Source organism: Archocentrus centrarchus, chromosome 1 (genome assembly GCF_007364275.1).
Source record: "Archocentrus centrarchus isolate MPI-CPG fArcCen1 chromosome 1, fArcCen1, whole genome shotgun sequence".
Taxonomy (NCBI): Eukaryota; Metazoa; Chordata; class Actinopteri; order Cichliformes; family Cichlidae; genus Archocentrus; species Archocentrus centrarchus.
This window is the reverse complement of record NC_044346.1, coordinates 26,148,122-26,171,707: the sequence shown is the minus strand read 5'-3', so window position 1 is coordinate 26,171,707 and position 23,586 is coordinate 26,148,122. Positions and strand designations below refer to the sequence as shown.

The window sequence follows — 23,586 nt, the reverse complement described above, 5'->3', positions numbered from 1 at the left end:
TGCATTTATTGTCCATTTATTTCATTTAAGGCATTTTATAAAATGTAGAACAGCCTTACAATGTTGGCATCAGTGACTTGTAATTTCTTGGATAACACAGAGGCAGGTATGTACCTTAAATAGGCTTAATTCACCAGGTAGAAACCAATAGAAACCCTTTCAGCTGCAGAAAGCACAAAACAGTATACAGATCCAATACATGATCACCCACCACCAATAATTAAAGTAAAGCCAGTGATTGGAGTTTACATTACCAGTATTACTGCATTCCACTTAAAGACTTGACCATTTTCCAGTCTTAAGTGTTTGAGTTGGCATTGTGCAATCTGGCTGAGGTATTAACACAGTGAGGGAAAGGGCTTACAGTATAGATTTTATACTGACACCAGCAAATGTGAAGCACGAAAACTCCCAGAACAACCACACGTGTCCAAAACAAGCATGAAGTGACCAGTGGTTTTCCCCATTTAAAGAAACAGCCCATCAACCTCCAGCACAGATAAAATGGAAACTGCGGTGCATGTTACAGTGATATATGACATACCCGTTAAGTAGAAAAAAAATATACTAAGAAAGTTATATGTAAAGCTTTCATAGAAAACATTTGCTGAGATGAATAAGATTTGGCCAAATAGAAATGCATTACATTTAAAGCAGGACGCGGAACACAAGATTAAATCTATATGCATTATTTTTGTCGGCATAACTCTCTCTTGGCTTCTTCTCCTGATTTTCACTCAGCTGCAGGCTGAGTGGTTTCACCCAGCGGCTCCGCATCCTCATCGCTGTCCCCGATACGATTCATGGGACGTCGCAGGTTGGAAGGCAAGTCTCCACGTCTAAAAAAGCAAAACGTACTTTAAAAACCACAGTCATGAGCAGAAAAAGATGTGAACAAATGAAGGATTTAATATAAATCAACATAATCATTGCAGCAACTTTATACAGCACATCTGGATTTTGGGCAGGATTATGTATATGCATCCTCCACTTTGACCTTTAGTCCCTGGATTGGCTCAGGCTTCGAAAACTCAGAATCCTACACTTCCCATAATGCAACTTAAGCTTACCAACTTAAGCTGACCATCTATAGGTTCATGACTTCATCAGTAACAGCTGACATCCTCTCTTAAGACCGAATAAATCATGTGTAAAATCCATGAATCTGTTTCAATCTGAACTGCGATCATCACTTTGGAACGGGAAACGTCAGATACCACTACCTGAGCTTGTTCTTCAGAGTGCTGACTTCACGGTTCATAGCGTCTGCTGACTCAGTTGCATCATCCAGCTCCCTCTGCAGCTTCCTGCGGTAGGCGTTGGCTCTTGTCAACTCCTCCTCTGACTCCTCTAGCTGACGCTTCAGCTGACGCATTCGGTTATTTGCCTTCTCAGCCTGTGGATGAGTCAGTGTGGGAACAAGCAGATCAGCAAGGAATGATGTCAGGATCAAACATCAGGATGTCTCTCTTGTCCTTACAATAATTTGGAATTTGAAAGTAAGACATGATTAGTGACTGGTTAACCTGATCTTTGTACTGATCGGTGTTGCGCCTCTCATCTTCGATCTGTAGCAGCACCTCTTTCAGCTTCTTCTCTGTTCGTTTGGCCACCCTGGTGGCCTGCTGACGCTCCCTAAAATAAGCAGAGGCATGTTGCAGTGAGAAAGCCACTATAGTGCAATACCCAAAAAAAAAAAAAAAAGTGTCTGTTTCACTGCCCCTCACTTTGACTCTGTGTCAAGCTGTTCTTCCAGCTGAGCAATCTTGGCTTCCAGGCTGGTGATGGTGAACTTATATTTGGACTTGATGGTTCCTTCGAGCTCCTGCAGCTTCTGTTTCAGCTCCTTGTTCTGGCGGTCTAGCTGTGAGCGAGCGCCCTCCAGCTGCTGAGAGTTGCTGCGCTCTGTACTCAGCTCTGAGGTCAGTTGATCAGCCTATTGTCAGACACACACAAGAGAGAAAAAATTGACCTTACATCAAAAGCGTGCATACACCAAATTCTGTAAACATTCCAGTGCCTTCATAGGTTACAGACTCACTTTCCAGTTTATCACCACTTTCTTTTCCAGTAACTACTATAAGACTCAGTTTAAACACTTTACAGATGAATAAACTAAAGAACTGCTTTTCTCTCATACAGTGGGAGACTCACTTTACAAAACAAACCTACAAAACTGACTGACTTACTCAAAAGGTGCAGGTTTTAAGATGCCGAGGTAAACACTGGAGTTGGCTCAATGTTGATTTATTGTCTGCTCTTGCTGCGGCTCTGTGGCTTTACAAGCATTACCGTGCCATGCACCTCAACTCACAGGAGTCTACAGTTTGTGGCTATTAATTACTGATGACATATAACCTGACTGAGTTTGGGGGACCGTTTTAGATGCACAGACTGAATATGGCATGCATTTTCTTATTAGAAAGCAGAACTACACATTTTCTTTTGAAAGTTTAATTTCCTTTATGCACATTGTTGATTCACAAAATACTGCAATAAATTTAGGGATGATTTCAACTGTGCATTTTCTTTAGAAATAATTTTGGTATAATGATGTGAAAATCTGCTATTGTGGCAGATCCATATGAAAGGAACCCCTTTCACTAAAATTTTTTTTTTCTTGTTAATTGTAATTTTCCTGACAGGCCTTATTATTTTTAAATTGCTACTCATTGCCAACTACAGTGTTTATTCCTGAAATTACTGATATATAAAAAAAGACAACATTAAATATTTGTTCTACTTATAATAGCTATAGTCTTAAATGGGTGCTCTTACCTGTTGTGTGGCTCTCCTCACGCGATCATTGACCATCTCAGCGTTGAGGTGTTCCTCCTCGAGTTCCCCTTCCAGCTCGGTGATACGAGCCTCCAGCCTTCGCTTCTCATCCGTCAGCAGAGAACTGCAAACAAAAGAGGAAGAGAGAAGGTGACAGTTAATGTGACTGTGTCCCAAGAAACCTGTAGCCTCTGCATAACACTTGCAAAGTTGTTAATGAAATCTGAATATCCATATTCATTTATCATTTGTGATTATACACACACACACACACACACACACACACACACACGTAAATATTTAATTCATACTTCTTGGTGTTGCTGCTACTAAGCTCATCCTGGAGCTCATCCCTCTCAGTCTGAGCCTGTCTCTTGAGTTTCTCAGCATTGGCCAGTTCCTGGAGAAAGCATTGGGAACAACTTTATTAAGATTAACAGATTAATATGACAGAGTGACATGTAAACAGTAGGGTTAAGAACATGCTCAATGTATGCAAGAAACTGGTGACAGGTCTGTTTTTAATGCAACAGTTCTTTTAATCAAGAAACATTTTTCATCCTTCAGGGAAACAACTTGAAGCATGAACCCTTATAAAAAAAAAAATTAAAAAAAGACCCTGTTTATGTGTGCTGGTTTAATTCTTTTTTTTTCTCCCTTTTTCTTTTTACTGATATGCTTAAAGAATAAATTGAGAAAATTACATTTGTTTTTTTTTTTGTTGCATAATTGGGTAATCTGTCTCATACCTCTTGGGATTGCAGCATGGATGCTTCCAAGGTCTTGAGCTTCTTCTCAGTCTCTCTGGCTTCATTGACAGCTTCATCCCTGGACAAACGAAGCTCATCCAGCTCTCTCATTAGATCTTTGACTTGGGCCTGAAGTGTGGACATGAAATAATGAGTGTAAATTCTGCACTGACCAAACTGATCAAATAGGTGGTATGCTCCTACATACGCCTGAAGAGTTGTGTGTGTGGAAACTAAGTGAACATTTAAATGTAGGCTGTCAGCTGAAGTTACAACTACGTAAACATTAGAAATTATTAATGATGTGGTTTTCGGATATCTTTAAGTGTATAATAGCCTGTCATATAATTTTAAAGTGTTAAGTCTGTATTACATTCATCTTAATTTCCTAGTTAAGCAATTCTTTTATGCAAAAAATAAAAAAAAAATAAAAATAAATCAGAATCCCCTCGCTTGTGTTTACAGACGCAGGCTTATGTACTTTACCTGGAGCTTTTTCAGCTGTTTGAGGGCATCATCACGTCCCTTGTTGGCAGCGTCGATCTGGGCTTCAAGGGTGGCCAAATCCTGCTCCAGTTTCTTCTTAGATGAGAGAGCCTGAGTACGCTGCCTGCGTTCATCTTCTAACTCGAGCTCCATCTCATGAACCTGAGTGGTTTAAAAAAAAAAAAAGATATTTGATAAATTATGGTTTAGCTAAATATTTCCTTGCAAGAAATTTTATTTAAAAAAAAAAAAAATCCAATAAATTTAAGTTTTCTGATACCTGTTTAACAAGCTGCTTCCTCCTCTCTTCTCCCTGCTCGTCTCTAGCCTGCAGGTCTCGGTCAAACTGGGCCTTCATGGCCTGCAAGTTCACCTCCAGTCGTAGTTTGGCATCTTCTGTGAGCTGAAGCTCATCCTCAAGCTCCTCCAGCTGGATTTTCATCTCCTCCAGCTGCTGCTCCATGGAACGCTTGGATTTCTCCAGCTCATGAACCTATAGACGAGGAGTTTGCATTGATACACATTCACGATTTTGTGTTACCAAAGAATAAGTGCAACACTTTGCTGAAAATCTGACTTCTGCTGAGAGTAGTATGGTAGCCTTTATGGCTTCCAGGGTGACATTTTAGCAAAACCTTTTAAAGTGACCAAAGGACAACAGGGTTTTGGCTCACGTTCTTTCCAAAATCATCTTTGGAGGAAACCAAGTTTTCCATCTCAGCTTTGAGCTGTTTGTTGGCCCGGTCCAGCTCGTCCTTCAGGGTCGTCATGGCCTCCAGCTCACGAGCCAGATTCAGTGCTCGTGTCTCCTTCTCTCTGGCTTCAGCTTCAGCCTTGTCACGTTCCTCAGCATAACGAGTAGAAATATTTTTTTCCTCTGCCAGCATCTAATAGAAGGAGAACAGCAGCATTTTTTTTTTTTTTTTTAAATTTGGCGTTACATGCATGATTATTTCTTGCATCGATGTTTTAGAGAAAATCTCACTTAGGTGGATAAATTGTGTAATTTGTGAAGCAAGAGATCTACTGTTTTTTAAATCCTCAACTTCTCAAGAGGGTAAGAACTCATTCTACAACCTGAAAAAAAGTTATTACAAAATTTTAAACAATTATGTATCAAGGGTACATGACTTTGTATTGTTATCTGTACAGTACGTTTAATCTGTTGCCTTTTTTGTATCATTTTATCTCCAACTTTCTCTGCTGCTGGGTTGAGTAACCAGTCCTTCATATACAAGCTCAAACCAACCTTAGTGGTTAGATTTTTTTTAAAAGTTAATATACATATAATCACATTTTACCAGAACAGTAAAACATCTCATGGCCCTTTGTTTTGGGCACAAAATAAGCTGCTGACATGATACCTGATCAAATTTCTTCTGCTTCTTCTCCAAGTTGGACACGGTCTGCCTCAGGTGGTCCTGGTCCACCACGAGGTCATCCAGCTCCTGCTGTAAACGGGTTTTTGTCTTATCCAGTTTGTCGTACGCAGCCATCTTTTCCTCCAGCTGCAGCGTCTTGTTCTCCAACTCCCGCTGGATTTTCTTGCGGCCCTCCTCGGCCACCTCCAAAGACGAGGCCTCATGTTCCAGCTTTTTCTTCATCTCTGCCAACTGAGAAAGAAAAAACAAAACAAAGCAACTTTATTGTTAGGACTAGATGGACAAGAAGGAAATGTATCAGCTGGGAAGTGTTCTTGACTCCTGGTGACTGAAGAGACGAAGGTCTACAAGAGAGGAAGATCCCCTTCTATTGGCCACGGTGTGCAAAGTTAAGGATTTACCAAAGTTAATTAAATTTATCCAGCAGAATGTGTAGGCCAGGGATCCTCACATCCAGGCCTCCAGAGCCGGTGTCCTGCAGGTTTTAGATGTGTCTCTGCTTAAACACACCTGAGTCAAATATAGAAGTCATTAGCAGGACTCTGGAGAACTTGACTGCATACTGAGGAGGTAATTCACTCATTTGATTCAGGTGTGTTGGATCAGGAACACATCTAAAACCTGCAGGACACCGGCTCTCGAGGCCTGGATGTGAGGATCCCTGGTGTAGGCCATAACATAAATGACTAAATTACAACAAAAAGACTAACACCCATGTAAAAACTCAAGTGAAATGTGAAACAAATATAAGGTTTTTGTTTTTAATATGCCAATGTAGACCGACCTGGGTCTGAAGAGTGGAAACCTGCTTCTCCACGTTCTTCTTGCTCTCCTCCTCTTCCTCCAGCGCCTCCCGCAGGTTGTTCTGCTCATCCTCCAGCTGCTTCAGGCGTGAGGTCAGGGAGAGCTTCTGACGAGTCTCCTCTTGAAGCAACCCCTGTTCAGCCAAGAAAATATCCTCTTCTGATATTTTGTGATAAAAATTGTAATTTTAATATTTGCTCATTCTCTGCCCCCTCTCCCCACCCATTTAATGTTTTGCATATTTGTTTACATTTTGGAAAAATGCACCATGGGAAGACAAGAAATTTGCTCAGAGTCCAGTTCTAACAGTGATGTAAAGCCCTAAATTACTTTTATAAAATCAAGTTGTTACTACTAAAAGAGGTTAATTTCTGCCTTTTTTCTGTCCTTGAATATTAAGAGCCACATATGTGTTTCCCACCTGTGTATTCAGATTTGAAACAGATCCAAATTCAGTAATATAAGATTTTAACCTGTGGCCAAGTTGCATGGCATATAAATTAGACTACAAAATGAACCACTTTTAATAGAAGTAATAATAAATAGTAGTCTTCGCACCTGTGTGTCCTGCAGCTGAGACTCTATAGAAGAAAGGTCCTTGCTGGATTTGATGTGCTTGCCCTCTGCTTGACTCAAGAGGCTGTTTACGTTGTCCAACTCCGACTAGACATGAAAGACAGGAGGAGGAGAATCAGTTGAAGCTTCAGTCCACCCATTCATCCATCTGCAGATGCATCATTCCTCCCATAAACGTCCTTGTTCTCTGTACAAGCAAAATAAATCACCCCTCTGAGATGACTCTACATACCTGCATCTTGGTTATCTTGTCAGCGAGGGCCTGCCGCTGGCGCTCACTTTCTCCATGTTTGACCTGCAGTTCTTGAACCTGGGCTTCAGCCTTCTTGCGACGGTGTTCTGAGTCCCCTTTGCCTTGTGTCAGAGTCTGCAGCTCGATCTTCTGCTCATTCAATTCGCTCTCCAGGGCCTGCTTGGTTTTCTCCACTGACGCTTTGTTCTGCAGGAGCAACAAACAGGTTTCTGGTGTGTGTTTTTTTTTTTTTTTTAAATTGACTGTTTAATTTATTTGTTCTTCACAGACACACTTCTCTCATGAAGAGAGTTTTTAAATTACCTTTTTAGCTTGTTCCAGCTGTTCGTTAAGCTCTTCAAATGCCTGATTGTGTTTTTGCCTCATCTCGGCCATCTGCTGCTCATGAACCTTGGCCTCTTCCTCAAGCGTCTTCTTCAGTTGGGCAACCTCACTTTCACGCTTGCTCCTGGATGGACAGGAGAAGGAAATAAATGAGACACAGTAACTGATCTGGGGCTTTCCCTCTTAGCCTCAAGTCTCCTAATATACAGTATGTATTTGTTCAAGCAAAAGGAAAAGAACATCAGAAGTGGGAAGTAACAAAGTACAGATACTTTGTTACTCAAGTAGAATTTTCAGGTATCTGTACTTGAGCATTTATTTTTGGCAATCTTTTACTTTTAACAATTGTTACACATCTGTACTCCTTCAGGTTTAGTGCGTCCGAGGGAAGTTTTTATTTCAAATCACTGCACACCTTCAAACAAACTGCTTTGTGCCTAAGTGGAGGGAACAAAAACAAAGAGTCCTATTTATGTATCCATCACTGCGGCTTATCGGATTCCAAGGGGTGAAAGGGCTAAAACCATGTAATTTATGCATCAGTTATAAATGCTCTACTCAGGGGTTAAAGTGGGCTGAAATGATCCAGATCAGTGTTAGTGAAGCAGATGTCCACAAGTTGTGGTTGCGGTACTTCAGTGTCTAGCTAGCACTACAGAACAACCATAAAGGGAATAACATGTAGTTAATTTCAAATGGATCATTTCTAACTGCTCAACAAATATCAGCAAACACAAATTTTTTGTGTGCAGTTTGTCACACAGTGTGTCTGCTAACTAAACTGCTAACTAACTTTCCATCCAGAGATGGAAAAAAAAAGATGTAAGAAAGAGGACAGGAGAGGAAGAAGAGGGGTTATATTTAAAGGGAAGGACTGCTCAGAAGCAGCTGAAATCCAGCAAGCGGAAATTTAAAGCTTACATATAATGTCACTGTAAAAATCAGATATTGTATCTGTATATGATATGAAGTTATGAAGTTATTTTCACATTGTGAAATGTCCTGCGAAATAAACTGAGGTACACTAACTTTGTGTTATTCAAAGGTTGCGTGAAAATACTGCATTTTAGTGCAGGATGAACAGGTTAGCTTGCTGTGCTGTGGTGAATTTACAATAAAGCTCTGTGTTGGACTGGTGCACAGTGGCTGTGATGGTCATGGTCAGAGTTAAGTTAGATCAAGTGTAGCAGAGATGAATTTGAATTTAAGCTGATGAAGCTTAGATTCATTCACTGAATTCAACCTTTATACCAACTGTATGCTGTCAGTATAAAGACAGTATAAACAGTATACTGTCAGCTGAATCCCACTTTAACCCCTGACTGTACTCATTTTTCTGTTCATGCATTGATGGAGTCACCTACCATGTAGACAACAAATAATAATAATAATAATAATAATAATAATAATAATAATTCTAGTTCTTTTCTCTGCTCATGTTTACATAACATTGTTCAAGCTCAGTACATTAATTAGATTTTAGATTGAAATAAAGTTTGTATTCCCCTGTAATATTGTTTTATTACTACATTATTATAGCACGAGGTTCAGTTGGATTTAAACAAAAATCACTGCTAGAAATGTCCTGCAAAGAGCTGCATTTTTTTTTACTGTGAGTACATTTCAGAACCTGCACTTTTTCACTTTTACTCAAGTAAAAGTGAATCAGTACTTCAACTTTTACCATAGGTATTTTTTTTAATACAAGTATCTGTACTTTCGCCACCTCTGTTGCTGATTTAGGCAATTAATTTTCCAAAAGATCGTGAAATCCACATCTATACAAGCCTGATTGTCACCTCAGCTCCTGCTGTGCTGCAGTAGTATCCAAAGTGTCCTCCAGCTCAGTCTTGAGGGCCTCCAGCTCCTCTCCGAGATCCCTGCGCTGTTTCTCAGACTTGGAACGTGCCTGCCTCTCCAGCTCCAGGTCCTCCTGGAGCTCTGAGATCTGGGCCTCAAGCTCCCTTATCTTCTTCTGGGCTGTGTTCTTGGCTGCAGACTCCTCCTCAATCCTGGAGGTTGGGCAAACAAAAGAGATGACATAAATAGTAAAAGAAAGCAGTTCTTTCACTTTTGTTGGGTTGAAATACAACCTTAGTACATTTTTGTGCAGTAAAAACCAAAACAACCGGTATGCACTTACCTGGCAAGTGCAGCAAGGAGTTCCTCTTCCTTTTTGGCCAGCTGAGCTCGGAGTTCAGCAATCTGGGCTTGCAGGTCTGCAATCTGGTCGTGGAGCTCAGTGGAGTCTCCCTCGAGTTTACGACGGCTCTTCTCCAACTCCTGCCGCACCTTCTCCTCTTTTCTCAGGCGGTCTGTATTAAGAGAGGAGAAAAAAAAAAATGACAAACTGCAAACAAGTTGCAGTGGATTAAAAAAAAAAAAAAAAAAATTAAAAAAATTAAAATATAAACACTTGCCTTCCAAATCTGTGATCATGGCTTCATGTTTATTCTTGAGTTTCTGCAAACTTTTGGACTTCTCTTCCTCCTCAGCAAGGTTGGTGGTGAATTCAGCGACTCTCTCCTCCAGCAGTTTTTTCTCCTGAGGTAAAAATAAATATGAACATTTAAATTGTCGTTCCAGGTGTCGTTTTGGTTATTATATACTTTCTTGGAACATTTTAGGGTTACAGAAATTCTTAATGCTTCAGTATGGGGATGAATTAGCATTATGTATGAGACCTTGTTAAGCTTGTTGTTCTGGTCATCCAGCACCATGATGTCCTCCTCTAGTTTCTTCAGTTTGGCATCTGTAGTCACTTTCTCCATATGGAGCTTCTGCCTGGCTGCTTCCTCCTCATCCAGCTGCTGTTCCAGCTCCTGTATTTAAAAAAAAAAAAAAAAAAAAAAAAAAAATTAATGCCTTTTGAAAAGATTTTTTTTTTTTCCCATCCTCTCTTAAAGTCTGTGACCATGATTTTACATACAGTGATGTTCTGCTGCATCTTTTTTCTCTCGTTTTGCATCTGAACAACCCTCTCCTCCTCTTCCTCCAGGCGAGACTCCATTTCATGAAGAATCTCCTCTAGCTCCTGCTTCCTCGTGGCCAGACGGGCTCTCATGTCCTCAGCCTCGGCACAGAGCTCTGTCTCAGCTCGAAGCTGCTCCTGAAGAGCCACCTTCTCAGCATTCAGCTACCAGAAGAGAACAAAGGTTAAATCTCAGAGCTTCAGAATACTTCTCAAATTGATGCATATGTTTTTGAGTGAATTTTTTTTATGTTCCATATTTGAACTTTGTCACAATCACGCAAGAGAAAATTTAACATCTCAAAGTTTAAGATTACCTCACTGTGATTCTTACCTGTTGCTGCTTGGACTCATATTCTTTGATCAGCACCTCTGCCTGCTCTTGTCTCTCCTTCACCTTGAGCAACTCCTCTTCCTTGGCCACCATTTCCTCCTCCTGTCGACTCACCTGCAGGAGAGGCTTTACCTGGAGGAGAAAAAAATAAAATAAAATAATTAAAAAAAATAAATAAATAAAAAAATAAAAATAAGTCAACTTACAAACCCTAAAATACCATAAAAACTAGATAAAATAATGATCTTGTGTGGTAACTGTCACAAATCATTTGTAGCATAACTAATGCGTGTAGGTTTGTCCAACAACGTATGTGTAGTTCAACAAGTTGCCCCTTTATCATCAGCTTCCTGTATCTATAAAGTCCTTATTTATTTACTTCGGGTTCTTTTCTTGTTATATGTCATACTGGGAGTGGTGCTTAGCTGCCACTTGATTAATCTGGTCTGATGCCTGGAAGCAAAGAAATTACTCCTCACATTCACTGCAGGTTCACATCATTAAAATTCATCTTTTTTCAGATTTAACCCTAGAACACTAATGTTGTTTGACACACATGAAAGAGTGAGTGTTACACATCACATGTTAGTGTTCTAGGATTAACTATTAATATTACCTTGGTGAAAAGTCTCCACCACTGCCAGTTCCTGAGTTTGAGATAAGCTGCACAGTTTCTCTGGATAACTTTCATGGCTGTCAGCTGCTGCTGTCTCTTGGCAAAGGCTCTGGAATAAAAACAAATGTTCACACACTGATTAATTTGAAGACAATTTATGAGACCTAAGTAAGAAACCACAGCATATTACAATGTTGCCCACATGCTAAGGTGCGAACTAAATAAAATACTCAGTCTCTCATACTTGCGAGCCACATATCCTCTGCACAAGGCCTGGAAGCTGATGATCACATCCGTGATCTTTATGTCTCTCTCCTCCTCCAGGTAGGCCAGGACTCCGGCCCTGAAGAACACTTTGCTTTGGCCGACGCGGTACAGGTTTGGGTCCAGCTCCAGGGCTTTGACCTGACATGCAGAACAGGGAAGTGTTTCAGTGAAACATGAAACAAGACTTTTGACGAGGCTCATCTTCTTTTTTCTGATAAACTTCTCAAACTGATTTATTTAATGGACTGTTCTTACCATGAGCACACAGGCTTGCTTGCCATCCATAAATCCCTTTGGAATAGCGTTCGGAGTGAGGATTTCATACCTGAGAGACAGATCATCATTAAATTATTCAAGTAGTTTGACTCTACTTAGCAGATAAAGGAGCTGCCATTTTCAGATTTAAACTACTACTTTTTAAAAAAGTCTAAATAAAGTGCATCTAATGGAACAAAGCTGTTTTTTTTCCTATCCTTTATAGTTGTCTGGATGACTTTTTTCAAAGTATACATAAATCATTTTTCATTTTTTTTTACCTCTGCTAAGGAAGTTATGAGATATGCAGTCAGACTGCTCTTGTTCTACTTGAGACTGGGGCAGTTTGATGAGTGATAATTTTAATATTTAAAGGATCAGTATGATAAGTACCCATCATGCTTGTAGGAAAATGCCATCACATGAGGGTTTATTTGGAGGTGGATAAAATAAGCCTAAACCTCAGATTTCTCTCTGCATCTTTTCTTAAAAAAAAAAAAATATATATATATTGTGTGTGTGTATGTGTATTATGATTTGTTTTATTTATTTATTTTACCTCTGTCTGAACTCCTGGAAGACGATGCGGTTGGGGAAGCCCTGTCTGCAGATACGAATCCCCTCCAAGACTCCGTTACACCTGAGTTGATCCAGAACCAGGTGAGGCTCCAGTTTACCAGCCTGGAGGAGGAAGCAGTTGAAAAGATGCACTCATGTGCTCCATGCATTTCTCTCTTCACTATTCCAATGGCAGAAAGGGACGACAATCCCCAGTATTCAAATCTCTTTATTTCATGGTACCAATAAACAGGCTCAAGTTGGCTAATGGACATTAACAGTTCATTCTCTCTCATTTATATAAATGCTCCTTCACTTTTAGCATGACATGACACTCATGTAACAATTTCTGCATCTGTGGTGCTTATAAATGCAGCTGGCTTAGCATCTGTTTTTCATACCTTCTTCTCGTGGTTCGGGATGATGCAGCGGACAAAGTTAGGGTTGGTGTTCCTGAGGGTGGTCATGAGGTTACTCAGCTGCTCCTTGTACAGCTGACCCACAGTGCGGAACATACCCTTACGGGTTTTGAATGCACCAGGCGCGGAGTCCGACATTCCTGCCACCTTGTCCAGGCCAACAATACGATCCACTGAAGATGAACAAAGTATGTTTTATACCAAAAAAAAAAAAAAAAAAAAAGTTGTTGTCCAACTTCAAGCTTCTTGATCACAGTGTGACTCTACTGGCTCTTAACGGTGTTGACAGTGATCAAGCAATACAAGATTAAAAGCTGATGATGCTCTCCAATGCACCTTAGCAGAAGGTGCACAAAAATGACATCATGCAAAAGCTAATGTTAAATTAAATGATTATAATGTTAAATTATTCACACTCACATTAGAAATATGCATGTTTCAGTCCATAAGACAAGCAGGCATCAAAGCATCCATCAACAAATTTATTCTATTTAAAAAGGGGTTTGTTTTACACCAGTATGGCATTGGAGATGGTCACATCACCTACCATCTTTCCACAGGTCAGAGGTAAACTTGTCTGTAGACTGGTTGAGCAAAGTGGCCACACACTCATTCAGAGGATCCATGTTCTTCATTAACCATTCGTTTGCCTTGTAGTCCACCTGCACCGGGGGACAGATGTAAAACAGCAATGGATAAGCAGCAACCTCAACCTTATTTTGAAGTCAGTGCTTTAATGCCCTTATAAGCAGAGAGAATTATGAAGCTCATACTTTAATACAAAGAATGAGCCATGGAAAGGTTTGTTTTGTATTCCTGTGACCCTGAACTGGACAGAATATAAAACCTACTGGTTTATGTAGGTATAGTTTTATATTCTGTTGAACTGGATAAGTGGTTAAGAAAATGCACTGATGACTGGATGGATGTTTTGTGTTGTCATTTTGTTGCCATCTAGTGGCCAGTAGTAAGTACATTACACAAGTCATGGGCTCAATATTGTCAATTCAATTCAGTTTTATTTATAGAGATCCAAATCACAACAGTTATCTTAAAGTGTGTAAGGTAAAGACTCTACAGTACTGTAGAGAAAAGCCCAACAATCAGTTTTTGCTCACATGGATCATCTAAGTGACTGTGGGAAGGAAAAAAAACAAAACAAAAAACTCCCTTTTAACTGGAAGAAACATCAGGGAGAGACTGCCATCTACCTAAATGTAGATACCTCACCAGCACACAGCATCCTTTTTGCTCTTGCCCCCACTATGTACATAATATGTAGTTATGCTGTTACAGATAAATTACTTAGTAGCAAATAGTTACTACAGTTAAAACTGCCACCTTTACGCATACATCTGATAATGCATGTATGGACAAAAGTACAGTGAACATAATACATCGCTCCCAAAGTAGTAAGTATATTGTATGATAATACAGCTACACAGGAAGCACCCCCCCTCCCCCCTCCAACTGTGTCATAACCACATTTACCCAAAATGGTTTGAGTATTTTTCCATCACCGCAGTGATCGTTGCTCATTGACTTTAAATTCCTACAGGTCCAGAAAGTTCATAAAGGGAAGTTACAAAAGGGAAGTTCTAAAATTGCAGATAATTACTAGTAAATACTAAAAGCCTTAAATACAATAAAATGTTTTCACATCTGACCTTTCCAGCATAATGTAGGATGCAGAAATCAGCTTCATCCTTGAGTTTCTTGGGTTTCTGGAACTTGGGGTGCGAACCCTGCTCCTGAGCCACCTTCTCCACAAAGGACTTGTCAGTGGCTTTGGGGAACCAGCACTCTTCATCCAGCAGGGCCAGGATGCCAGGAGGACCAGCCTGTAACATGCACACAGCACGTGAACATGTCACTTTATAGTTCAGAGGAATCCAGACCGATTTTGTTTAGTTACATCCCAGAACACGTATTCTTCACAGCAAACAGTTGTGCAGCACAAGGGGAAATTTCCACAGAAGGTGAGTAATTAATTGGAGGTGTCACTCCAGGTTAAGAAAGGTACTGCTGGTGTTACTGTGTAAGGTCTGAGGGGGAATGACAACTAGGAAACAACGTACAGGTTTTTCAATGAGGTCGATGCAGGGCTGCAGGTCGAGGCCAAAGTCGATGAAGCTCCACTCGATGCCCTCCCTCTGGTACTCTTCCTGCTCCAGGATGAACATGGTGTGGTTGAAGAGCTGCTGCAGCTTCTCGTTGGTGTAGTTGATACAGAGCTGCTCAAATGAGTTCAGCTGCGGGGGGGGGGGGGGGGGGGGGGGGGGGTAAATAAATAAATCATTACTGAAACCAAATTAGAACAGTTTTCCTTGTGCAAATGAAAATATTTTTGGATGCTGAAAGTCAGTTCAAATAATTGAAACTTAAAACTTTTATGCTGAAAAATGATGATGAGGGTGCAGGACAAGAAATTCGCTCAACCATTCAAACATGCATGCTCAAAAATAATTATGAAAATAACCCTGAAATGTACAATAACCATAATACTGTAATAAACAATCTATATTGATCTATAAGTAGGGAGGGGGTGCAGTAATTTTCGCCAAACTCAGCTATTGTACATGTAAGAACGATATTTAAAACCCTAATCATTGAGAGTCAAAAGACTTATATTTGAGGGCTTCTGGTGCAGCCAGCAGATATCTGAGCTAAGACTTCCCACTTCATCCATTGATCATCATCTGTCATTGTGTTCTTTGGCTGTCGATATGAACCTGCATGCAGACAAACCTTCCTCTAACATGATGAACAGAACTGTGGCCGCAAAATGAACCCGGAAAACTTCCAGTACCAAAGTTTCGTCTCTTGTCTACAGATTCTCCATATTAATATGCAAATTAATTGAAATTACCTTTAATGTATTCTCAGGCAATCAAAACAGGAACTCCTAAACCTTTCTGGAGGCCCACTCTAAGCAGCAACACTGCTCTTCAACCATTATTTAAATTGTGCACTAATCCTGTATTACCCATTTTTCCAATGTGGCCTGTGTTATAATCTACACCATGACACAGATTTGGCATTATCATAATTAACTCATGATATAAATCAAAAAAAAAAAAAAAAGACTATAGCATCATCCTTCAAAGGTTCCAAAAATCTGGAACAGTTTAAATATGGAAATGTTCTCCAGTCTCCTCTTTTGGCTCCAAAGTGTGGGCAAGATCCTTGCACCACTACACTGGCCACTCAAATTATTTTTAAACTTTACAAATTAAATTTAAAGGGCTGCGTGGCCTTGCTCCTTCCTGCCTCATGTATTCACTGGCACCCTGTAAGCAAAGCAACTGCCTGCGTTCATCAGGTAGAAAACTGAGCATTTTCTGTGCAGACCTGCAGCTGTGGAACCATTTACCAGATCAACTGATGTTGGCAAAATTAATAATAAAATAAAAATGATGCTTACAGAAAGACTTTTATAAAGTCCTGTTTCTGCTTCAATTTTATTTTACTTATTCATTAATCTATGTTTTTACTAGCTTTACCTCGACACTGTGCACACACTGATCTCATTATCCTCAGTCTTCTTACTTTATTACCACTATTAGCAATCTTCTTTCAGCTGCTCCCTTTAGAGGTCGCCACAGCACATCAGCTGTCACCCTATCATCCTCCAATCTCACTCCATCCCTCTGCATGTCCTCCTTCACTACCATTCAGGAACCTCCTCTGAGATCTGCCCCCTTCTCCTGCCTGGCAGCTCCTCTGCACATGTCCAAACCATCTCAGTCTTCCCTCTCAAATATTTGTCTTCAAACAGCTCAACCTGAACTTGAACTTTCTCCTGTGTTTGTAGGATGCTGAATAAAACAGACCATTTTGAAGACACAAACACGGTAGCTGAGCCCCTTCAGACTCTGACAGCAGAATATCATTCAGTTTGACAGCAGGAACCTAAACTTGCCTCAAAAATCTCAAATCCGGCGATATCCAAGATACCAATGAAGGAGGCTCCCTGCCTCTTGGTCTTATCCAAGGCCTTATTGATTCTCATGACCAGCCAGCGGAACATCCTCTCGTAAGAGGCTTTGGCCAGAGCCTCGATAGCAAACTCTGCCTGTTCCTGGGTCTGGGCCTTCTGCACATAGTCCCTGCCAACCTGGAAGAAAAAAAACAAAAAAAATACAGGATGCCAATGTGGAAGAAAAATGTTTCTAAAATGAGATGATACAGCAAATACAGCTTTTCAGACCTTGATTCTTGGAGACAGGATTGCTCGTGTGAAGTCGGTCACATTGATGCCGAGCAGGTGGCACACTTTCTGAGCAGCTGGGGATGAAACACAGGTTGGAGTGTGCAAAGGGTGAAGATGAATGAATAAAACAGGAAGATTTCAGGAAATGGTATGCAACAGAAAGCATGCTGATAGTGGCGTTGCATAAATGTGTATACCTGTGTCATCAGGCATGGAGGCCTGATCAGAGTTACGCTCCTTTTTGAAGGTCATGTTCCCCAACTGCAGCACAGCAGACACCACCTTCAACAGGCCTGACCAGGAAACAAAAGAAGTCAGCATCTGCAATATTTGGTCATCTCACACCATTAAAAAGACCCACAGAATAGTCGTACTACATACAAAATAAACAGAGATTCAATTAGAAACCACCACCTAGTAACGTCACCATTCCTGGAGATCGCTTGAACCTCTCTGCCCCTAAAGTAGGAGGTTCTAAAGTTTAAAAAAGTGCCTAAAGTCTTTGTGTTTATCTGATGAGCATCAACTTTATTCTTTGATATTTTTTCCCTGTTGGTTGAAAACAATTGTTGTTTTCCAAGCACTGAAATTTTCACAGAGTCTAAGCCTATGTTTATATAATCATTAGTCATTTGCTCTCAGACAGTCAAATACTACTGGGGCTGCAGCTGAACAACTAAAAACTAAACCTGATTTGTGCACATCTAAACATTATTATTGTTGTTCTATTAAATTAAACTATCAGATTCTCCTGTGACTCAATGATACAGCTGTGATACTAAGAAGTCTGTTAACTTACGTATGTTTTGCCATCATTTTCCAGCTTCAAGTAGGCCAGATTTTAATATAGCAGGTCTCTTCCAGTCTTACTGACCAAAACACTCTGCTGCCAGTAGACTTGCCCATGTTTCTGATTGGTCAGATGCTGCCCCCTGTTGCATGTGAATGTGCTCATAGCTAGATTGGGAAACCTTGGGTTGACTTAGAGTTGAAGTTTTCTGAACAGCTTTTTGAGACAAGTTATGAAAGTGACCTTTTTAACCCAAGCATAATATTTCCAAAACCTAACCAAGCATCTTCATCACCTAAACTTAACCAGTGACTGAAAATGAAAGTACAGGGGTTGGACAATGAAACTGAAACACCTGTCATTTTAGTGTGGGAGGTTTCATGGCTAAATTGGACCAGCCTGGTGGCCAATCTTCATTAATTGCACATTGCACCAGTAAGAGCAGAGTGTGAAGGTTCAATTAGCAGGGTAAGAGCACAGTTTTGCTCAAAATATTGCAATGCACACAACATTATGGGTGACATACCAGAGTTCAAAAAAAGGACAAATTGTCGGTGCATGTCTTGCTGGCGCATCTGTGACCAAGACATCAAGTCTTTGTGATGTATCAAGAATCACAGTATCCAGGGTAATGTCAGCATACCACCAAGAAGGACGAACCACATCCAACAGGATTAACTGTGGACGCAAGAGGAAGCTGTCTGAAAGGGATGTTCGGGAGCTAACCCGGATTGTATCCAAAAAACATAAAACCACGGCTGCCCAAATCACAGCAGAAAATAAATGTGCACCTCAACTCTCCTGTTTCCACCAAAACTGTCCGTCGGGAGCTCCACAGGGTCAATACACACGGCCGGGCTGCTATAGCCAAATCTTTGGTCACTCGTGCCAATGCCAAACGTCGGTTTCTATGGTGCAAGGAGCGCAAATCTTGGGCTGTGGACAATGTGAAACATGTATTGTTCTCTGATGAGTCCACCTTTACCGTTTTCCCCACATCCGGGAGAGTTACAGTGTGGAGAAGCCCCAAAGAAGCGTACCACCCAGACTGTTGCATGCCCAGAATGAAGCACGGGGGTGGATCAGTGATGGTTTGGGCTGCCATATCATGGCATTCCCTTGGCCCAATACTTGTGCAAGATGGGCGCGTCACTGCCAAGGACTACCGAACCATCCTGGAGGACCATGTGCATCCAATGGTTCAAACATTGTATCCTGAAGACGGTGCCATGTATCAGGATGAAAATGCACCAATACACACACCAAGACTGGTGAAAGATTGGTTTGATGAATATGAAAGTGAAGTTGAACATCTCCCATGGCCTGCACAGTCACCAGATCTAAATATTATTGAGCCACTTTGGGGTGTTTTGGAGGAGCGAGTCAGGAAACGTTTTCCTCCACCAGCATCACGTGGTGACCTGGCTGCTATCCTGCAAGAAGAATGGCTTAAAATCCCTCTGACCACTGTGCACAGACCTGTCGCTATGGGCGGGCCCTAGGGGGCTGTGCCCGCCCACTGATACGCTTGGGCCCGCCCTGGCCCGCCCACCCAAGCCAGATCACTAATCAAGCTAATAATTGTGGTGTCCCCCCGTTGGATTTCATAAGCCCCCTTAAGACTGAGATCTGGCGAAGGGACTGACTGTGCAGGACTTGTATATGTCATTCCCAAGATGAATTGATGCTGTATTGGCCGCAAAAGGAGGCCCTACACCAGACTAATAATTAAATTATTATTGTGGTCTAAAACCAGGTGTTTCAGTTTCATTGTCCAACCCCTGTACATAAGAACACAAATTCAGTCTAAAATTAACCATGATAAAAGCAGGGTGCATCATTCATACACCACAGCCCACTTTGTAGCATTTAACACCAATTACCCAGCTTAATGAAGCCTTTAAAAGGGAGTTGCCATGTTTTTCATTGCCTGTGTTGCATAACACATCAACAACAATGTGACTGTCAGTTTCAGTGATGGTGCTAAGAGCAATATGGATTCTTTTGTAGGAGCAATAGCATCACGGTGATAGCACGCCAATCACAAGCATTAAAATTCTTTAATTTGTCACCTGTCTTATTTAAACAGACAGTTGAAGGTTTGAACCAAGTAGCATTTCATTAGAATTCAAGACAAATTAATGCCTAAAATGTGAGAATTTTAGAAAACATAAGAATGTAGGGAGAAAACTTTAGCAGGCACTGTTAAAATTTGATTAGTCAAGAACTTAACGGGCAGATTAACTGATAAAGTTAAACAATATGATGGGTACCAGTTATTTCCTCATCCGGGACGCCCATGATGTTAAAGGCCTCCATGGTTTCGGTGAACATGTCTTTGTCCTGCTGTCCGGGAATGGTCACGCGCCCGTTAGACAGGAAACGGTACTTGCTGTAATCCTCCAGACACAATTCAGCTGGATAACGAGAAGGACAGAGATATGTTCCAAAAAAAGCATGCAGCTGTTGGTGCAAGCACAGTTACTTGGCTCTGGGTAGCCCTGTTTATTGCATTTATGTTGTAATAAAGTTGTTTTAATGCTTACAGCGAAGCTTCTCCCCAGCTCCTGTCAGCATGTAGTAGAAGATGTGGAAACTCCTCTCCTCTTTAGCTTGTCTCACAGCTCGAGACTTCTCCAACAGATCTGACAACAGTTCAGTTAAGGACAAAAACTCAAAAACAAGTGCAGCAGAAAAGCAGCATCTAAGAAAAATGGTAAGTGATTAATGTAATATGCTTAGTGCCACTAAATCCTGAAATAGAAAGAGCCCTCAGACTTTACCTGCATGTAAATGTGCTCATAGCTAGACTAGGGGAAAAAAAAAAAAAAAAAAAAAAAGATTTATGATGGCGTATGACAATGCTGTCATACGCCATCATAAATTACTTTGATCAAGACTAGAAATTTATTCATTTGCTTTTCAAAACTGTAAAATGATTTCATATTTTTATTTTAAAAATGAGAACTACATGAAGAGATTATTACATATATAGTTTGGATATATTTTATTCAGTTTATGAATAAAAAAACACTTGCTGAGATATGAACTGTATATGTGATTGCACTTTGTATTATTGAGTATTTTAATTTAATATAGAAAAAGACAATGAATTGTTTATATATTATAAAGATACTAATATTAAAATTTTGTGACTGATGAGATAGGGGTTGTTTTTTTTAATATTTGAAAATTTTGGGGCAATCCTCTCTATTTTTAAGATTAGGCTTAAAACTTTCCTTTTTGATAAAGCTTATAGTTAGGGCTGGATCTGGATCTCCCCTTAATTATGCTGCAATAGGCCGAGGCTGCTGAGGAGTGTTTCTTCTTCACCACTCAGCATTTAATCATGTTATTATTCATCTCTGGCTCTTTTCCATAGTGTCTCTTGTCCTGTCTCCCTCCCTTTACACCCAACTGGATGTGGCAGATGGCTGCCTCCTCCCTGAGCCTGGTTCCACTGGAGGTTTCTTCCTGTTAAAAGGGAGTTTTTCCTTCCCACTCTCACTAAGTACTTGCTCATTGAGGGTCGTCTGATTGTTGGGTTCTCGCTGTATTATTGTAGGGTCTTTACCGAACAACATAAAACGCCTTGAGGCACCTTGAGCCTCTTTTATAAATAAAATTGAACTGAATTGTTCTTGCCCCCCCCAAGGAATATTTCCACAAAATTTAATCAATTTGGGTTCAAAACTGAGTTATATTGCTAACAGTGAGATAAAGCCAGGGGTGATGATCTCTCTCCACCTATCGATGGGTGAGGTAATTAACAGGTGCCAGGTTTGATTCTGGCCAAAAAAAGAAAAAGTGAAGGTTTATATTAGTTGAAAAGGAAATAAGAAAATAAAGCAACTTTTTCTTTTTAGGATACATGTGTCAATGTTGGCTCCAACGATGTATCCATTAACATCAAAGTTGATCCTGATGAATTTTCCCTTAAAAAGAAAACATGAAAGGCATGAAAAGGTGATCTTTATTAAGTCCATTTTCACACATGTACCGCAGCTCTGGACTTTTAAAAGCATTACTTGGCTGTATGTAAGAATGCAGATGTTAAACGCAGTCAGACTAAACAGCAGTACAAACTCTGTTCAGGAGCTGGCAGGTTAATAGTCTGCTTCATTGTTGGTCTAGAGAAGTAAAGGAGGCCATCTATGTCCGCTGAATGACCATCACTGAACAGAGGTGTATATAACACCACCTGTCAGTTACCTATGATGCAGTCTTGAAATCCCTTCAGCCCCCACTCATGCCTTCATTTCAAGCACTTAGACTTGTCTTAGTAATTGCTGCTTGCATTATAAAAAGAGATCCAAAGGTTGCAGATGTATAAGCAGACTGGGGGTGGTGGGGTGGGGTTCTTAGGGTGAATGTAGTGATAAGATGGCTTAAGACAAGTGTAGTGTTAAGTTTTGGTGCTTCTTACATGCTAGGCAGCAAAAGTAAGGTTCAAATTAAACAGCAGCTTTTTCCAAAACATGTTTTAGAAGTATGACACTAAAGAAAAAGGAAGGAGCAGCTCTTACAAATCTCGAGGAATTGTCATTCTTTACAGTCTTTGCATTGCCAAAAGCCTCCAGGATCGGGTTTGCTTGCAGCAGCTGCTTCTCGAGTTCCCCCTGACAGAGAGAAGTCAGAACCACGATAAAGTTAGATTCAGTGGTTTAGTCTGATACTCAGAGGGATGCTGGATTATCAAGTGCAACTTTAAACCATGCTTTTTTCTTTTTGGTAGTTCTGCAGCACTGTCACTACCAAGTCAAAAACAAATGTGTGCAGTGATTTATTTAACCTATTAAACAATTCTGTCTACACAATGAAAACATGTATGCACAAGAGAACAAGCAGCACACATGCAGGTTATTCCAAAAGGAAATGCAGGAGAGCACTGTAAACCCACAACATTGGTCATAAAAAAAAAAAAAACAAAAACAAAAAAAAAAAATCAAAATTGGCCAAATAGAGAAAGTTTTTTTTTTTTTTTTTTTTTTTTTTTTAAACAGCTGCTGGGTGGAGTCAGAAACCTTTCACCTAATGCTGCTTTGAAATCAGATACAGGCACTATTGTGCAGCTGAGCCTCAAAGTTCCTGCTCAGCTGCTCTGTTGTATCTCTTCCCCTTTATTTCCTGAACTCACACCAGACTCTTGATCCTGCTTAGTGCTTTTTTCCTTTTCAGAGGAGGCGTCTTTATGATTAGGTTAAAAAACAAACAAACAAACAAAAAAAAACTATCAAGCCAAATATAATGAAAAAGTGGAGCACTGGTTAAAATAAAAAAAAAAAAAGGGGGGGGGGGGGGGATTTTAAATTCGGGAAATTTTTGGCATACAAATTGCTGAGTTGTAGACAGTAAACAAATTTTGATTGAACACTTGATCAATAGTGAAAACTCATATTGAAAGTCTGCTTACCTTGAATTTGTAAGATGATATTAGGTTGAAACTGTTAGTTGCCCTCCATTTAAAGTGGCCCAGATTAGCTAGAGGTTACTTTAACTAGCAGCAATCCAGATGCCAACTCCAGTCAAATCACATTCTGAAAACTACTATCAGTGTGTGGTTTAAACACTGAGCAACAAATAAAAGATGTCATCTTTGTAAAGTCCATGTTGCTTTTACATATGGTACTACTACTACTACTACTACTACTACACCCACCCACCCAAACTCAGGAAATCCAACCATTTGTGAACCAACCTGTTCATGAACACAAGATAATATCTCAAATTGCTATAAAGAAACACTGGGGATACAGCTAGGAAACAAAATGAATAGATCCCAGCCTGCTTGGTAGAGTTCCATTGTTATAC

At 40.3% G+C, this 23,586-nt stretch overlaps 1 protein-coding gene across 2 annotated transcripts in view; it reads right to left on the bottom strand.

Annotated features, from left to right (window-relative positions):
- Positions 1-23,586, bottom strand: part of myh9a (myosin, heavy chain 9a, non-muscle) — a 31,269-nt gene continuing 7,683 nt past the window's right edge. Inside the window, exons 8-43 of one of the 2 annotated variants that reach the window (XM_030726608.1) lie at positions 22,302-22,394; positions 21,647-21,710; positions 20,322-20,420; positions 20,049-20,192; positions 17,183-17,278; positions 16,983-17,059; positions 16,695-16,889; positions 14,851-15,024; positions 14,440-14,613; positions 13,320-13,434; positions 12,755-12,945; positions 12,355-12,476; positions 11,796-11,865; positions 11,518-11,678; positions 11,274-11,382; positions 10,658-10,789; positions 10,282-10,488; positions 10,037-10,174; positions 9,773-9,896; positions 9,496-9,667; positions 9,152-9,364; positions 7,332-7,476; positions 7,008-7,214; positions 6,758-6,862; positions 6,180-6,332; positions 5,378-5,626; positions 4,688-4,900; positions 4,294-4,506; positions 4,014-4,175; positions 3,528-3,656; positions 3,090-3,178; positions 2,779-2,902; positions 1,728-1,936; positions 1,527-1,635; positions 1,221-1,396; positions 1-839 (exon numbers count right to left, since the gene is read on the bottom strand). In XM_030726608.1, the coding sequence (XP_030582468.1) occupies position 839; positions 1,221-1,396; positions 1,527-1,635; positions 1,728-1,936; positions 2,779-2,902; positions 3,090-3,178; positions 3,528-3,656; positions 4,014-4,175; positions 4,294-4,506; positions 4,688-4,900; positions 5,378-5,626; positions 6,180-6,332; positions 6,758-6,862; positions 7,008-7,214; positions 7,332-7,476; positions 9,152-9,364; positions 9,496-9,667; positions 9,773-9,896; positions 10,037-10,174; positions 10,282-10,488; positions 10,658-10,789; positions 11,274-11,382; positions 11,518-11,678; positions 11,796-11,865; positions 12,355-12,476; positions 12,755-12,945; positions 13,320-13,434; positions 14,440-14,613; positions 14,851-15,024; positions 16,695-16,889; positions 16,983-17,059; positions 17,183-17,278; positions 20,049-20,192; positions 20,322-20,420; positions 21,647-21,710; positions 22,302-22,394 (5,154 nt within the window). In that variant the 3' untranslated portion in view covers positions 1-838. The remainder of the gene's footprint in view (positions 840-1,220; positions 1,397-1,526; positions 1,636-1,727; positions 1,937-2,778; positions 2,903-3,089; positions 3,179-3,527; positions 3,657-4,013; positions 4,176-4,293; positions 4,507-4,687; positions 4,901-5,377; positions 5,627-6,179; positions 6,333-6,757; positions 6,863-7,007; positions 7,215-7,331; positions 7,477-9,151; positions 9,365-9,495; positions 9,668-9,772; positions 9,897-10,036; positions 10,175-10,281; positions 10,489-10,657; positions 10,790-11,273; positions 11,383-11,517; positions 11,679-11,795; positions 11,866-12,354; positions 12,477-12,754; positions 12,946-13,319; positions 13,435-14,439; positions 14,614-14,850; positions 15,025-16,694; positions 16,890-16,982; positions 17,060-17,182; positions 17,279-20,048; positions 20,193-20,321; positions 20,421-21,646; positions 21,711-22,301; positions 22,395-23,586) is intronic. The other variant, XM_030726599.1, reaches the window with a different exon arrangement.